General features: G+C 37.6%; 1 protein-coding gene across 3 annotated transcripts in view; it reads right to left on the bottom strand.

The window, feature by feature from the left end:
• The window catches only part of LOC149219166 (ribulose-1,5 bisphosphate carboxylase/oxygenase large subunit N-methyltransferase, chloroplastic-like), a 318,086-nt gene that overhangs the window by 89,390 nt on the left and 210,110 nt on the right, over positions 1 to 18,586 (bottom strand). For 2 of the 3 annotated variants that reach the window (XM_089384287.1, XM_089384289.1), the window contains exons 8-10: positions 11,841 to 11,884; positions 11,610 to 11,690; positions 10,329 to 10,364 (exon numbers count right to left, since the gene is read on the bottom strand). In XM_089384287.1, the coding sequence (XP_089240413.1) occupies positions 10,329 to 10,364; positions 11,610 to 11,690; positions 11,841 to 11,884 (161 nt within the window). The remainder of the gene's footprint in view (positions 1 to 10,328; positions 10,365 to 11,609; positions 11,691 to 11,840; positions 11,885 to 18,586) is intronic. The other variant, XM_089384288.1, reaches the window with a different exon arrangement.

The following is an 18,586-nucleotide window of genomic DNA, read 5'->3' on the forward strand; positions in this document are numbered from 1 at the left end:
TTGCAGTGTGAGTTTATCATTATTTGGCGTTAATAATTAATAGAAGACAAATAAAGTGCATAAGTTAGGAGATAAATTTCCAATAGCTGCAGTTCGTGGACGTTTCACAACTGGAGAGTAATTTGAGCTTGACGTTGAAAGAAGCCCACTCAACTTAGAGATCCTAGGCCTCTAGGACCATTCTTCCTAATTTCGGTCAACATACTTGACACAGGAAGAATGATTATCCTCTGTCGGACCATTCTTCCGAATCTAGTCAATATACTTGACACAGAAAGAATGACTGCCCATGATGCTACCAATACTATGGACCATTTTCCTTAAGCTTGGTCAAACTGACCTAGGGAGAATGACTGTGCTTGATGTTATTGTCTCATCACTCCCTCCTGCTGAGAGAGAAATGCTCAATCACTTCAAGTTTGTCCAAGAACAATCTGCTTGATAATACTAGAGCCATATTGCTCTCTTCCAATACCATGTCTTGGTACTAGATCTCAAGGTGTCTTGACCTATCATCATGTTGTCACCTACACCTGATCAACCAATCCTGCGAGTTGGAGCCAACTACTTCACAACTTTGTTGATTTCTGGTAGCACTGGATGTGCTCTAAGTCTCAAAATTTGCAGGGAGGCTTAGACACATGCATTCTCCAATACCTACAAATCGTTTTGGGAAATTCCACCCAGAGACAGTTTTATTAAAATAATTAATTATTTTTAATGGGACCCTAAGTCTAAACTTAGGAAATTAAAATAATTAATGGGTATTGATCTAAACTGTGGGTGTAACTTCTAGAAGAAGACGACGATCAAGCCAAAATAATATAATCCATGGATTAGAAGTTAATTTGGGTCGTTGGTTGTCCAACGGAGAGATATAAGAAGAGGCTTGAGGGGCACTTGGAGAACACACAGAGAGGAGATCAGAAGTTCGATTTTCTGAAGCAAAGCAGCTGCCGGAGAGATTTTCGATAGTGATCTTTTGCAATGAGGGGCAGGGATAGTATCTGAAGGGAAATCATTCTTGATCGGAGAATACTCAACAAAGAAGAGAGAGAGAGATCAAGCAGAGGCAGCGCAAAGCCAAAGAAGCTGATGCAGAGCTAGTTTAGGCTGACGCAGAGGCAGCACAGAGCCTGGAGGAAGTCTGAAAATTTGCTGAGGAGATCGATTTTCGTAGCTGGAAGCTGGGGTGTGAGACCGAGAGAGCATAAGTTAGACTATCAAAGACAAATCGATCATCCGGACGCATTCCCAAAGGGTGTGACGCTAGGCTGACGTAGTGACTGCGCAAAGGCAGCCAAGGGAAATTCACTCAGTGGTTGGATCAGCTAGGATTTCCAGTGATAGTGTGAAGTAACCTCACTTATCTCTGTGTCAGTGATATTCTCTGTAACTGGATTGTCGGGAAGGCATCCAGAGATTGTATTCAGAAATTACTACTGCATAATAATAAAACCCTCAGAGTTGCTACACCGGTTTTCCTACATTGGTTTTTTCCTAGGATAATTGTCCATAAATAACTGTGTAGATGTGTTGTATTTTTTTCTTATTCAATTTCTTGTTTCCGTATTTTATTTTAAATGGTGAAGGCTATAGTGTATTTGTTTCATTGTTACTATAGGAAACAGGAAATAATTTGGTTTAGTAATTAACAAATAGGAGAAACGTAATCAATTTCTACAGTAGGAATTTGGGCATCCAAATTTTCACATGGTATCAGAGCTTTCGAAGATCAAATGCTTCAAATGTGGTGAATTCGATCACTACGCAACACAGTGTCCTTTCAGGAAGGAGGACAAAGTTGAGAAGCATGATCTGAAGGTTGTAGCCGTGAATATCGAGGAGGAGGAGTTCGCCATGATAGCCCAAGCATCTCCAAGAGGGAGGTGGGGTGATTTAGAGTTGTAGTTCCAAAAGATTGCAGATGGACAGATTCCTTGAGGAGCCCACCTATCAGATCAATTCCTTGCTACAGGAGCCCAGATCAAAAGTAGCAGGATGGATCGGGTCAATTGATGCAGAGGAGTGCCAGAGTGACAGAAGCAGTGGCTAGGAGTGTGAGAGACTGAGGCTCCCAAAATTAATTTGTAACCACTACAACACTTAATCCAAAGCAAAAAATTATTTGTAGAATGTTTAGATGTGAAAACCTTGTGAAAAATGCAAATTTGTAGTCGAGTAGGCCCTATTAGGGCTTGTGGCCTCCAATTTATAATAAACGTTCAAGGATGAAGGCTCCAAAATAGTAGATCTGGGCCACAAGAGGTCAAATCTGTTTTCAAAACCCTTGGAGATCCCTTCAAAACAAAAGATCAGTATTTGTAAACTGAAATAGGGTTAGATCTATGCCTAAACAGGCTTGCAGCTGCCTCAAAAAAGTCTTTAATGAATTTTTTGTCCCACACAAATTTGCAATAGTGATAGATGAGGCTAAATCAGCCTTAGATAGTTTGCAGCCCTTAGAAATGTGTAATTTTGGCCTTCAAACCCTAGTTGTAAGAGTTAGGTAAGGGCTAAAGCCCTCTCCTTTACTTGCCTCTTTCAAATTTGCAAAAAAAAAAACAACAAAAAACCCAACAACTATATACAAGAAAAAGGAAAATAATAGTTAGATAAAAACTATTTACAAGTGAGGCAGGTGGGAGCGGGAGGGTAATTCTATGCCCTGATGAAAAAAATCTGGGAAAAGTATGCTTGGGGTCTAGGAGTAGCCACAAATAATTGAGCGGAAGAACTTGGCTTATGGCAAGAATTAAGACTGGCTCTAGACAATGGCATCACCCATTTGTCAGTTTTTGGTGACTCCCTAATAACTATTTGAAAATGTATCAAGTGATCCAAACATCAAGATTTTGATCTAAGCCCAACCATGCAAAGAATAATACTAATGTTGGACAAATTCGAATTTATAGAATTCTTCCATATAAAAAGGGAACTTAACAAAGTGGCGGATGAACAAGCCAATAAGGCAGTCACCCTAGAGCAAGGCGATATGAAGGTGGATGAAGGCCCCCCAACCAAATGTCATGTTCCATGACCCGAATTAAATGTATCTTCTGGATTTGCAGGAACGGCTTAGAGAAGGGTGAAACAAATGTCAAAAGGAATAATTGTTGTATTAACTACTTGGATCAGATGATACACGAAGGAAGGCACGGGGACAGGGCTGATATATCATCCCCTAGGTGGATAATTATGCTTAAACTTGACCGGAGCTCAGACAGTTGGAAGGCAAGCGGCCAAGATTTAATGTGATGGGAATGGGAAGAACCTATACATGCAGAATTCGAGGTGGATTATCGTCGATCAATTGTGTGGGAATTTTTCTTGGAGAAGGAAGCTATGGAAAGGAAATTGTTTGCAAGAGGAGCATTAACAAGAGTCATTGATTCTGAAGCGACCCTCGGTACTGTCAACTTGGAGTTGATCTCGGCTATAAGGAGATGGTTGGCCAGGGCCTTTGCTATATGGTTAGATTCACACCCTACCAGAGACAAAGAAATGGCTTCCCTGTCTGGAAACGATGCTGGAGGCTCATCTGAGAACTCTTCAGGGGCGTTCAGGTGTGAAATAGAGCAAATGATATCGCGATTGGGAGGGCAAATCATCTTTGAAGCTAGGACCCATTTCTCATTTGTGATGAGCCAGTTAGAAAGTTTGAGAAAGGATATGGAAATTGTGCAGGCTGCCTCGAAATTCATAACAACAAAAATGGAGAACCTGGATCGAAATAGAGGTCATCTCTGTCTTGAAGGAGGCGTTTGGGCTTGGGGAGTTTGGAAATATCGAACATGGAAGTGGCGCTCAAGATGCTCTTGCCCAACAATTGGTTGCGCAACTGGAACTGGAGGATGCAAGTCTGTCAGCAGAAGTCGAGGCACCAGAGATGGATGAAGCTGGACAGCAGGCGCAAGATGATGCAGATTAGTTAGTTAACCTATTTTGTTTTTAATGCAATGCAAGTATGTAATGTTTAATGGGATCTTTCAGCGATTATATAAGTACAATGTAGTAGAAGAAATACACAAGAAATCCCTGAATTTCTTCTACCTATGGCCAAAGCAATTTTGTAGGGATATGAACTTAATGTTGCTTCTGAATTATTGGTTCTGGCCGGAATCTAGTTTTGTTCATAGAAATATAATCGTTACTTTTACAACAACAACAAAAAATTATTTACAAGAATAATCTACAATATTCACAATGAAATGTGGCTCTTAAGAGCAGATATATTCTTTAATGCACAAATAAATTTAAATAGATGAAGGAAATAAGTTTTTATGGTGAGAAATAGCCAAAATATCTACAAATCAAATCGTTAGGTAAGCCATGAAATTTAATCAGATAGGCTCTTAAGTTTTTCTTGACTTGAGAGTGCGTTGGTCTAGTCGAAGATGTCCCCTCATGCCCAAGATCTAAATACCTAAAATCTCTACACACTTAAAATCAAATTATTAGATCCATAGAGAAATAGATTACATAATAACCTTCAAAATCTAGAGATACCTGCTAGATAAATCAAATTAAAATGTTTCTCTAAAACCCATCAGCTAATACAAGATACCTTGTGTAAATAGTTGATCCAACAAATGGCTAAATAAATAATAATTTATAAAATTTATTCAGTAGAATATTAAGCACATGATCCTAAAAACATTACCACAAATTAAAGAGGAACATCATTAAGAGTAAACCCCAAAGACTTTTTGCTTTATTGATCAAAAAAGTATTACAACCAGCAAAGCTTGACTCAAAGCTTCTTTACAAAATTTCGGTGTCAAATGAGGATCAAATAGCTTCCTCATATAGAAAATAGAGAGATCTAGATCCCCCTACAAGTGGAAAACGGCTACGTCCAAGAAGTCGCACATTTTTGACTTGATCCTAGAAAATAACAGCTACTTGGTGTTTCATCCATGCCAAAAATAAATCTCGTCCCTTGATCTTGATGAAAAAATTCGAATTCCATAACAATTCCCTTTTTTCCTAGTCCAAAAAATATTATTTTGACCTTTTCTCCTCAAAAAATCATTTTTGACTTAATCATCTTGGTTCATAAGCTCATTTTTTGTTAAAAATTTGATTTTTTCCCTGATTAAGGATCTTGAAAAGTTGATTTCTTTTGGACACACTGAATTTTCTTCAACTAACTGGACTTTGTTATGGCCCCAAAGAATTTCTTGTGATTTTTCTGCCTTGGAGTTGGGTTTGTCAATTTAATTCTTCCTTGTGAATGACCACTTTCTCCAAAATTCGTTTTTCCACTAGGAGAGAATTTTATTTTCTCTATAATTATTTTTTGGCTCAAAATTAATTAATTTTTTGGCTTAGGATTTTAATTTAATTTAGCCAGAAAAAATAATTAATTGACACTAGAGGTGATCAATAATATTTTCCACCCTCAAATATTTTAGCTATGTTGTTTAAATATGAGGGACCATGCACAAAAATATTTTACATCAAGAGATTACAATTAATTCAACCCTTGAAAAGGGAAAACATCTTTAGATATAGACCCTTAATAATTTACCCAATTTTGTGACACAATATGATCTAATATAGACCAAGTGTGTTTGTAATAAAATAATTTAGCCAAATGTGCTTAAATTATTCCCAAACACACTTTTACAAAAGACTCGATATAACACTAGGACTCACCTAAGACCTTGTCAACAAATTCCACCCAGCTTTGGGGTTTAACCTAGAAGAAAAACTTTGTCGATTATCTGTGTTTAGAAACACACATAATTCGGTGAGGTTAAAAAACTTCCTAGGATGAAATTCTTTGCCAAAATCAGAGGCTTACCTAGGTGTTGTTACATAATTAAACGATCATACTAGCATCATTTACAATAAACTTGCAAAATTTGGGCGATGACAAAATTGATGCTGAATGATGACATCGATCTTCAAAATAAAAACTATTCACTGACTTGTACCCTGCTTCTTGGACTATTAACAAAGTGTGGCCAACAGACCCCATTAGGGCTAACTAACCCTCACATGACACATATTTATATGAGTGCACTGCCACTCATTTTCATCCACTATCACAACACAATTCGGTCTGCAATCATAAGGCTTGTTCACTCGTGTGAAGGGCAGATAAAGGTATCATTTTAGTTGTGTTGACTCCTTTATTGACTACTCTTGACTTGGAATATTTCGGCACCCTTTTAGCATCTATTTTATTCATCCTTTAAGCTTGAAAAAGACAGAAGAACCTAATTGGAAGTTCGATCTCTTGATGTGACATCCACCTAAAGTTGACGAAGGGTTCTGCTTGTAATCTTGAGCCGAATTCATGCAGTTCGTTGGCATCTTCTGTGGTATCTACATCGAGAATTTTGGCCTCCTATAAAAGTGAGTACATGCCTAAATTTTGGCCTTTCTCATTGAATAGAAGTGGAATTTCTCTCCTCCTATGAGAAAACTGTGATTGGGCATTTCATTGTTGACTATTTTGGATTTGTTGATGTACTATTGATAGACAGAATCTCTCTCTCATAAGGAAAGAATTTTTGGGTTTTCCCCTTGTGGATTTTTCCCTGGCTATGAGCCTAATCTTGGTGTCTCTTGTCTCTTGCTTATAGTTTATTGTTCACTGTTTATTGTGATATTTATTTACTGCTCTTGCTAAAGAATTATTGGTTGAAGTTTTTCATGTATAGCTACTTGTTGACTAAAGTATAAAGAAGGAACAATTTGCATCAATAGAAGTAGTTATCAATTGTGAAAAACTATTCTAGTCATTGCAACACTAGAATTTCAACAGAAATTACCTTCAAAAATATCATAAACCAAATTTGAATTATAGATTCAAATCCGCATGTAAATTTTTATCTTTAATTGGATCTAAATAGTGAACACTTTAGTTTCCTAACATTGGATTTACTTGTATGAAGTATCATGTCATCACATCTTCCATGTGTTAAATCCTCTTTACTTTACAAGTTTTATCTTTATTTGTGTTTAGCTCATCGGTAATATTTCATCATAAATCATATTTACGTCCTAGGTCAAAGACTCTCATTAATATATTATTTCTAGACTTGGTTCATCTAATCTTCCAACATTTAGGGATATGTAATGTTCCAAGCTAGGAAAAATAGTGCTATGCAAAGCAAACAATAAAACCAACACCATAAAATTGAAACATTCAATGCACACCCATAAAAAGTCCAGGAATAACCAACAGCTGAGCCATTTTATTATAATCTGGGAGAAAAGTAAAATAATGTGGAAGTGGTGCACTTGGGCTTGCCTCAATGGCAAGCGTGATCAAGCCCAGGTGGTAATATGTCAAGCCCAAATGGCACAAATAACTGTTGCAAAGATGCCCTATGCTGCCCTGGTGAAACAGTGTTGTCTGCTCAAAGATGTTGTTGGAACCCCAACCTCTGGTGCTCAATAAATTCCGGGAAATTAACCCGATCCTCTCCACCAAATACCCAGAATAACCCACAAAGGAATTGGCCAAATGTTGATCTCCGAATTTTGGCCCAAATTCCCCCTAGCTCCTCTAGCTGCTGGTTGAGTTGGGACCCGTGTTTGACCCCTCAGATCTGCATAGAAAATTCTACAAATTTAGGCCCAAGCTCCTCAACCAAAACCCAGAAAGGGTTTGGCCTAGTTTTGACACTGAAAATTCGGCCTCACAAGAGCCACCCCCTCCTCCAACTGCTAAAATGTACGGCCTTCCTGTAACTCCAGAATAAGCCCTCCAAAACACACCAAAATGGCTGAGATAATCTTCCTCGAACTTCCCCTTATCTCTCCTGGCAAATGCTCGCTCCACAACTGACCCACGAATTCCCACGTGTGCCCAATGATGAATTCCTACGCTAGCCCTGAGTGTTGGCAATCACGCTGCTCCCAAACAAAAATCTCCATCTCCCAAATCCTCCTAAAGGCTAGTCTTCCCTTGTACTTCCTTCTCCAAAACTCCTCCAACAATTGCTCCCCGAAAGGCCACTGAAATATCTACTGTGTATTCCACCATGGAGTCCTTCTGGAGTACGCACTAACAGAATGATGACTGAGTTGGGGGCTCTGAATATCCACCTGCAATCTGCCGGAATGATAGAAGGAAGCCTCACTAGGGTGGCACTCGTGGTCCACCGGAGAGAGGGTGAGTTCTTCGCTTGGAGAACTCGTTCTGAACAGCGGGTGACCCGGCTAAGCAGCTGGAGCAACTAAGGTTGAGTTAAATATGTCAAAAGATGCCAAATGAGGTTGAGCCTCCTCTATTTATAATTTGTGGGCCTCTTTTCCCATGTGGGCCCCCTCCAACTAGCAATTTGACTTTCCCTCCTTAGTCATTCGAACTTCTCTCTAACGTGGTGTGTATTTCCTCATGTGGGTGGCCCCCACGCTATGCCAACAAAACATTTCGGCCCCTTTTTCCTTCCTAAGTCCTTTCCAAAAATCACATGGGTCCCATGGCCTCCAAAATTGTCAAAATTGTAGAATAGATAAACCTGTAACAATTTAATTTGGGAAGGGACATTACAAGATATCGCCCTTAGCCTTAACAGAGCTTGCCAAACACAAGAGGAGAATTGTACTGAAGTGATAGTGGTACTTCTCTTGGGCTTACCTCAAGATTGTGTTTGTGGATTAAGACTTTTTCCAATTAGAAATGACTTGAAGAGGAAACATAATGCTGGCCCAAGGGAACTTCGACAACAAACCTGTACCCATTTTGCCTCCCTTGCCATCGGTCATTAGACTCGAGAGCCCCTAACATCTCTAGCTCCATTGCTAGACCTTACCATCTCACTCACTCATTCCTTTTCAACAGGCCATTACTATTTTATATTGTGCTGCAAACTATTGAGTATTTTGTATTATACCATGGTCTCTTATATACGTGTCGTGGTAGTACTTCCACTGGTTTCTTTCTCTCTATATGTTATTTTTAGCATTTTTTTAGGAGATGTGATTGCACTCCCAGATTGTAGTCATGTTGATTGTACTCTTCTTCAGTTTCATTGACCTAATTTTGTGGTCATTAGTTGGACATTAATAAATTTACTTTACACTACTTTATTAGGAAAGGATCAAGATACATAAAACACTTAATTCCATTTTACAACTGAGGTTGGGAGATTCAAAAGAAGTGGCACCAAATTAGGGTTAAATGAGTATTGTGATATAATTTCATGCCTTGGTACATTAAAATTCAAACTCATGAAAATCAGTACTAACCTGCGTTACCGTATCCATGGGATCTTCATTCTAGATCCACGAATCCGTGTTTTGGATATAGATACAGATATGGATCCACCCAGATCTACGTAGGACGACCACGTAAACGGATCCTTCGAACCCGGAAATAGATCCCATCCTACTGAAACGGATCCTATGCCAGCTAGCTCTCACATGTCGAATCCCAAACAAATGACATTAGAATTTTGGTTTTTTTTTTTTACTTTTTTAAGGATATTTTCCACCTGTTTGAATCCCTCAAAAGCAGATACTCTATTTAGATTTTTAGTTAGATTACCTATTAGTAATTTGTATGATGTATAGTTGTACAAGTTATTAATTACCTACAAGTTGTATACCACATGATAATGCTAGTGAGAAAGGTCTTAGACATCAAAATTTTAATTTTCAATTTTTGATAATGCTAACAGTAAAGCATTGAGAAAATGCAATAGATAATAATATATAGTATATACAAGGATGGCTGCACTATTAATAATTTAAGTAGATCAATCCCATCCAACTCTAGGTGAAGAGTCCTCTTAGAACAATATGATACATAAACTACAGCATGATCTCAAACAGTGTATACTATTCATTTACCATTGTAACTAAATGGGAATTTTTAGATTTTAAGGCAAGTTTCAAGGAAGATGACATTTTGATCATAACGTAAAGTTGAAGTATTCAAACAGTGAGAATGTAGAACCATTTTTGGACAAGTTGTTAGACCTACTCTACATCATCGTATCAATATCAATAGAATGATCATTGAGGAGACACTCAATGCTGTATTTACAGTTATTTTTATTTGTATAAAGTATGATGCATCAGGTTTTTACTCGTTAAAAAAATATTTTTGTATTTATTGTATGTGGCATTTCCCCACCATATCATGATACTATCTTTTAAAAAATCTAGTGGATCTGTATCCATTTCTATTTCCTGGCAACTTAGGTACTAACAGATCATGCAAGGTAAAAACCAACTATGATGCTTTTGGATGGCATTGGAAGGAATTAAAACACTCAATATAGCCAATATCAGAGACGCACTGACTGACAATTACAAGAGAAAAAAGTCAAAAGGTAAAGGTGTTTTTGAACTAGCGGTACCTGCTCACCTAAAGCATAGTCTCTATCAGCAATAACCTGCAATAGCAATCATAACTAGGAGAATTAAACTTTAGTAAATGAGATTCTGACAGACTAAGATCTCAAGAAGTTTATCAATACATCCTTTTGGCCCTCCTAAGTAAATGCCATAGAATAACTTGCCATTCAGCTTTACAAATACCTTTTCAAAAGCCTAAACTTCTATATAAGGAAAGCAAAGTGCAGTTGACAGAGAATATAGAAAAGAAGTGTTTCTCCATTTATTTATCTCTTTCCTTATTACTAATTTGAATTCTCTTCCATCATCTTGCATGAATGATTTACTGTGTGTGGCTGAGATAAAAGCTGACCATATAGAAAGATTATAACCTTCAATGGGTTATTAAGAATGGTTTTCTAATTGCAACATACAATATCCTTGGCTCAAATAGACTTTAAAACAAAAAGCCAACAAATGATATTATAGCAGAAAAGGCACTTTAACTCCGAACTTTTGATACTAAAATCCACCATTCTGAATTCTATTATGCAATATGTGATGCATCTACATCAAAATCTTACCATATGTACTACTTTACGAATCATTGATGTATTCTCAGCCAAGAAAGGATAAAAACAACCTAGGTTTCTTTTAATGTAATAAACGTACAAAGTTTTTTATAGAAGGTATTAGGATTAGAAACTACATTCTGATTATATGCCATAAACAAAAAATTTAGACTTGTGCTCCTAAGAAAGCTATTAAGTGGGCTGTAATCTGAGAAATGTTTGGAAATTTTACTTCAGGATACTGAATTCAGAATCAGTGGCTTTCGCTAGTATGTGATCAGAATGCTATCCTTGGTCATATTACATCCAACACCAGTGAACTTTTCTTGTGACATCTTCTGAAAGCAGGTGTTCAGTGGTCCACTGGTTTATAGTAGAGGGTATTTTTTGATGGAAAACAACAGGGACCTTGACCTTAACAATAGGCTAACCTCATGTCAGTGCCTTACATATTTTCTAGTAAGCAGCTTGACCAGCTAATACATTGATGATATGCTTATGAGTCATGACAATCGTGACTTGGTATTGTTATATGGTTTTTATTACTGACATGCTCAATCAGAAATGCTGTTACAGTATATTATATATTATCCATGTGTTTGGTATAATAGCACTTTACATATTGAATCAAGGAAGATCACAAGTGCATTTTCAATATCCTTTGTGATTGAATAAATTAAGCTTACATACTCCAGTGCAAAATAAGAAAATGCAAAGGCAATGATCGTGCACCTCTGAAAACCCTTCATCCTCATCACTCAGTAAGACAGCCTCCGAATTTCCATCATGATTGAAGAAGTCAGCAAATGGTATCTGTCAAAGCTTCGTTTGAACAAAGGAAATCAACACAAACACAGAATAGCGGCCAGCTATTTAAACTCCACTAAATAGCTTACCATTATGAAAATATAATTCAATAATATGCATGCACCAAGAGCCTTAACATTATAACATGATGCATACCAAAGCAAGCCCCTTCGAAGAAATTCCCCAGGCACGTGACCCAACTGTGGCACCAAAACAGAAAAGATGATCAAAACATGGAGGATTGTCAGCGATACTAATCACTTCGTCTCCTATCTTTAAAAGTGTCAGCTAGGCTTATACCAAATAAAATTGTTATATTTGCAAAGAATCTGCATTTAATGTTTGGGCTATCTACAGAAAAGCTAATATAAGTGAAATTTTAAAAACATCACTAGCAACTGCATCTGCTGTTTACATCAATGGTGAAATGCAAAAAATAAAGATAAGGGCATTCAATTTATTTGTGATGCTTAAGTACAAAATCTAGATGTAATTGGGTACAAGAGGCCATATTTTGCAAGATTTGTTGTACTTTATCATAGAAGAGATTATGTCAAACATGTTGAAAATTGGTAGCTATGGCTGGAATTTTCATTTGCAAAACAAAGGAGAAATTGTGATTTGGAATGTTGCCCAATTCAGCCTAAAGTGCACAAGTCGGCCCCACAAGATGAATGGGTTTGACCCAAAGTTCAAAAACCTCCTCCTAAGACACATAAATAGAAGCTCATTGGACTTCATCTGGCATCTCATCTCATCCATCACATCGATCTGAAACAAAAGGTCGGATCCACATGTGCGAAGGAGAAAAGGAGAAACTCTTTTCTGCGTTGACCAGCCCTATTATCTTCTGTTTGACTAGCATTGACTTGAGATCTATTGCTTCTGTTTGACCAAGCCTTTGACTGTTTGAGGAGGCCGAAATCTTCTGAGGTTAGTTGACTGGTTTGACCGTATTTGCATTTCTGTTCTGGGCTCATTGACCACAGGTTGACCACAGGTCAACCCTGAGATTTGACCGAAACTTTTGACTTGTTCATTGACTGAGGTTTTGACTGAATTTCAGACCTCCTATTCATAGCTACCTCAGGCCAAAATTCGGCCCTTTTGTTACAGACTTGACTTTGACCAGCATTGACTGTAGTCTATCTCCTTTGACTGGTTTGACTTGGAATATTGAGTTCAGAAAATTGGAATCTTGTTTGGAATATTCTGATGTACATTTTGATGAACTGAATTCTCTCTCTTAAGGAATGATTGTTGGGTTTTCCCCTTGTGGGTTTTTCCCTGGCTACTAGCCTAATTTCTGGTGTCTTTTATCTCTTGTTTTACTGTTTACTATGATCTGTACTGTTCTATTGAAGAAAGTGAATGGTTGAAACTTTTCATGTGTAACTGCTTAATGATTGGAATGCTATAAGAAGTCAAATTGTATCATTGGAAGTAGTTATCAATTTGAAAAATTGTGTTAGTCTTGATTGCACTAGAAAATCAACATGATATCAGAGCTTTGGTGAAGGGAAAGAGCATTGAGATCACTTTGAAAAGCACCTTGAACAACATTGAAAACACTTTGAAGCTTTGGTATTCTACATCTTTTTCTTTTTGGTTGGTCATCTTTGTTATCTTCATCATGAATTCCTTCATGAAGACTGAGAACAAGCTTGAAGGAGCTACAAACTACAGGGCATTGAAGACTATAATTAATCTTATCCTTGCAAGAAATATGGTTTTGGATATTGTAATAGGAAAAGATGCTGAACCAGCTGATCAAGCAGGAAAGACAAATTTAAGGAATATGAAATCTTGGCTATGAGCATCATTGTGGAATCTGTCAGGGATAATCTGATTCCTTATATTGCTGAGCTCAAATCCTCCAAGGAAATGTATGATGCCCTCAATGGAATATACTCCATCAACAACATCAATCAATCTATAATTCTAAGTGGTCAACTTCGTGAGATCAAGATGACAAAGAATGATACTGTGGCATCATACTTTGTAAGAATATCTCAAATAAGAGATCAACTCAAAGCTATTGAAGAGGTATCCAATAAAGAATTGGTAGTTGTGGAAATGGGTGGTTTGCCTAAATCTTGGGATCCCTTTGCAGCAAGCATTAGTGGCAGAGAAAATGCTCCTTTTGATAAGCTATCGGCTACTTGCACTCAAGAAGAATCAAGGCTCCTTTCCTGAGGCAAGATTGCAAATCTAGGTGAAGACTCTCAAGCTTTTGCAGGCCACACAAAGAGTAGCAAAGGTAGAAAAAATTTTGAAAAATTTCAAAGAAGTTCAAGTAGAAGACCTAATTCTAGACCCGCTCCAAGAAGGGAACCTACTCCACAAAGAAGACCTCCTCCTCCCTCTCAAAATAGAAGAGGCATGACAAATGTTCAATGCTTTCATTGCCAAGCATATGGTCACTATCCAAATAACTATCCTCAAAGAAATGATACTGGAAGGGATGATTATCAAGGAATGATGATCGAAAGAGGAAAGGGAAGCATCATGCTTCTGCTGCTAATCTAAATGAACCATCTCATAAGAGGAGGCCTAGAAAGAATGATTCTAATAATGAATACTCATTTTATTCTACTTTTACAGGTTCCATTGTAGGACATGATGAAATATGGTTGGTGGACAGTGGTGCCTCTAGGCACATAACTGGAATTCATGAACCTCTCTCTGAATTAGTTAAAAATAAGATAGCTCAAAGGGTTGAGTTTGGTGGCAAATACGAAGTCAAGGGCACTGGTCTGTCATCCTTCCAATTGGAATCAAGAGGTAATGTATCTATTAACAATATTTTTATATGTTCTTGGTTTGAAGAAGAATCTGTTGTCCATTACATCTCTTGAAGACAAAGGATATAGAATTGCTTTAGTTGATGGACAATTTCTAGTATGGAAGAAGGATGCCCCCTTGGAATCTGCTAAAGTCATTGGTGTACGAATTGGAGGGCCTATATCCTCTCCTTGGTCCTCTATTCAATCCTTGATACACAACACATCTGATCTTTGTGAATTCTGGCATCGAAGGTACGCTCATGATCATTATAAAGCATTATCTAGAATGAAATATTTTGTTAGAGGTGTACTGGAAATCAAAATTGAACATGATGGAGTTTGCAAGGGGTGTGCCCTTGGGAAAAATGTCAAAGGAAGATGTACTAGCTGTAATAATAGATCCAAAGGAATCTTGGATCTTGTGCACTCTGATGTTTGTGGGCCTATGTCTGATTCTTGGGTGGTCATTTGTACTATGTCTCTTTTATTGATGATTACTCTCATAAAACATGGATTTATTTCTAGAAATCCAAGGATGAAGTATTTGAAAATGTGAAAATTTTAATCTATCACAGCAACTGGAAATTATTTTCTTAATTGTTAATTTATTTAACAATTTATTTGTTGTCTGCTACGAAAAATATCAAATAATTCACACTGTGATTTTCACAAATAGACTGCGGAAGAAAATAGTGCTGGAAACTAAGAAAATCTAGCACACACACACACACACAAAATTTTACACAGTTATTTTTGGACAATTGTCCCCAAAAAACCCAACTTGGGAAAATAGGTGTAGCAGATGAGGGTTTTATTATTATGCAGCAGTGAATTCTAAGTACAATCTATGGACGCCCAACTAGCAATCCAAACAGCAAGAAAATCTGGCCAAAATTATGTTAAGGGAATTACCCTTCTTCCATAAGCAACCCCAGCACAAGTTTCCTTCAGAAAACCCGTCCTTCTAGACCCTCTGTGTTAGCCTCTGCGCAATGCTTATGTAGGCCCTATGACGTCTAGCCTCTAAACTACCTCTGATGAAGTCGTTTTGCCTATCTCTGCTGAGGAAACTAATTCTCCAACCCTCTGGAAAATTTTCATGGCCTCTGGAAGCTAAATCAATTTTTCCTCCAACCAAATCAAATTGCTCTTCTGAAGTAACTTTGCAGTCCTCTACACTGCCTCACTGGGAATAACTCAGCCTCCTTGCTATTGCCTCTCTGGATCTGGAAAACTTCCTCCGGATCACTGTCTCTGCTTCGATTTCTAGCTCTCTGGCAACTGCTTCTACTCTTTGGAAATCGATCTGCCAAGGAAATCGAACTACTCAAGTGTATTCTCCATCACCACATCGATCTCTTCTTATATCTTCCAATTGGGACTCCAACGGCCAAGATTAAATATTAATCGATGTCTCAGATCATTTCTGGATCAATTTGTGTGAGTTTCTAGAGAATTTTCACCTTGACTTAATTAATTCTGATTAATTAACCAATTTTCCCAAGTTTAGACTTAGGAAACATTAAAAAAATAGGCTAATAATCTAATTAAGTCATCTATATGTGGAATTTCCATAAACGATTTATGGCTTTTGTAGATCTCATGCATTCTAGCCTCTCCACCAAATTTCGTGGCTAGAACACATTCAATGCTACAGAAACTAACACTCCCTCTTAGCGAGGATTGTGTTCTAATGCTACACACTCTGTCACAACATTTTGTCACTATGTCATCTCCTATCACGCCGCTGATGTCTGGCTACAGTTGCCCACCAACCACTGCGCAATTCTGATGTTGCATTTGTGTTATTGCTGACACTGCCATATTGTTGCCAACACAGTATCTGCACTATAACTCCCTCCCATCTGTTGTTGCTGCAACTGCAACTACTGCAACTGATAAGTATCAGAAATATTGAATCATCTGTCTGTTGCATCTATCTCTTGAGTCCTGACTACTACTAACCACTGCACTGTCTACTGAAGAACCAGAATTGTCGTTAACTCTGCTACTAAGCCTCCTACTCTCTTGTCAACTCTACACTACAGTCCTCAGCATCTGACTGCTATTACTATTTGCAACTGTCCCTCGAGAATCTGACTGCAACAACTGACACTGATCCATCCTACTATTGAATATTGCGGGACCCCGTAACAAGGGTGATGGTCTCGCTGCAACAATCTGGAATTGATTTGACTAATCTCCTTGTTGTAATGGCGTTGCACCCTACCCAATATGGCACATTGGAGTCTTAATCTCCTCGTCCTCCTAGATCTGGTGCACCACTATCTCCTTTCAAGCCTTGTCCTTGGCTGGGAACCTTCCTTTCTTTGCAACTCGCAATGGATAACTCATACTTCCTCTAGCACCTATCTCCGGCAACTGGAAGTCGATCTACTACCCGGATCTGCATTTTGGCTAACCCGCACGACCTCCTCTGGCAATCTCATACGATCATCTCTCCAAAATTGCAAAACTCAAAAACTGGAGAAAATAAACCGGAATCTCCCTCTTTCTCTCTGCTTGGTTGTTGGATCTACTACACGCACTCCCTTTTGGAGTGAGGAAATATTCTCACAAGTACTACCGAGCCGCAACTAGAAAATCAAACTTCTGAAACTCGAAGTTCCCTCAGAGAAATCTTCCCTTTGTTGTGTGTGCTTTTCTCTTCCACCCGACGCTGATTCTACAATTGCAAACTGTAGCAAAACCTTCTGCGTCCAACCAGAAATCTGCTCAACGAAAATATGAGTTGTTGTTGCTCCCTCTGACTACTTGAATCACTATCCCGGGTGTTGCACTCATTTTTGTCAAAGTTCTGAGGAAGTTGATGTACCCATTTTTTCAAAGGATGGAGATCATTAAGACATCGATTTATTGAGTCATTCTAAACCCATTCTGCAAATTTTTAATGTAAATGGTGCTAGTAAGACCATGTATGTATGTAACAACCTAGGTAAGTCTATTATTTTGGCAAAAGTTTCATCCTAGGAGGTTTCTTGTCTCACTAACTCATCTATGTTTCTAAACATAGATGGTGGGCAAATTTTTTCCCTCCAACCTCACCCCAAATCTAGGGTGGAATTTGTCGTCAAAGTCTTAGGTGAGTCCTAGTGTTTTAGTCAAGTCTTACGTAAAAGTGATTTGGGAATAAGTTAAGCTAATTGGCTAAAATAATTTATTACAAATCACTTGGTCTACTAGATCATATTGTGTCGCAGAATTGGGTAATTAATTAAGGGTCTATAACGAACGGGCGTTCCCCCTTTGAGGGTTGATAATGTAATCTTATGTAAAAAATATTTTTGTGCATGGTCCCTCATACTTGGACATTATGGCTAAAATATTAGAGGGTGGAAAAAATATTTAATCCCCTCAAGTGTCAATTAATTAATTTTCCTTGCAAAAATTAAATTAATCCTAAGCCAAAAAATTAATTAATTAGAATCAATTTTAGAGTCTTAAAGAAATTAAATTCTCCAACTGGAAAAATTCGTGGGTATTAAAGAAATTAATTTTTGGAGGTCCCCCACCAAGGGAATATTGGAAATTTCAAAAAAAATTGGACCCTTGGGACTTGGTGGTTAAGTCAAAGGCATTTTTTTGAGGAAATTAGCTCAAAATAATTAATTTTACGCTAATAAAACATGGGTTAAATGAGAAATTCGAAAATTCTTCCAAACCAATTTTTTTCAACGGTGGAGATTAAAAGATGATCAAATATTTTTCGACAATCGAGATTATTTTGATGGGGATCATGTTGAAATTTCTAAGTATTACCCGTTAGAAATTTTTCTGTATTCTCTGGTTTATTTCGCCTACTTGTTTAATAACTAACAAGTTATTTAACCATATAAATGCTGAAATAAACACAATACAGTCTCAACCATCTATAGATCAACAGTTAAAAGAAATAGACAAACACACAAGGGACACCATTATTTTTGGACAATCGTCCCCAAAAAACCCAACTTGGGAAAACCGGTGCATCAGTTCTGAGGGTTTTATTATTAAGCAACTTTTCTTAAGTACACTAGGTGCCAAACTGGCTCACCCGACAGAGAAAATAATCTGGCAGTAATACCTCTCTTCGGAAGCAAATATTCTGAAAATCTG

This window comes from Pinus tabuliformis, chromosome Q (assembly GCF_031772625.1).
Source record: "Pinus tabuliformis cultivar Carrire ecotype Pingquan chromosome Q, CPIR1, whole genome shotgun sequence".
Taxonomy (NCBI): domain Eukaryota; kingdom Viridiplantae; phylum Streptophyta; class Pinopsida; order Pinales; family Pinaceae; genus Pinus; species Pinus tabuliformis.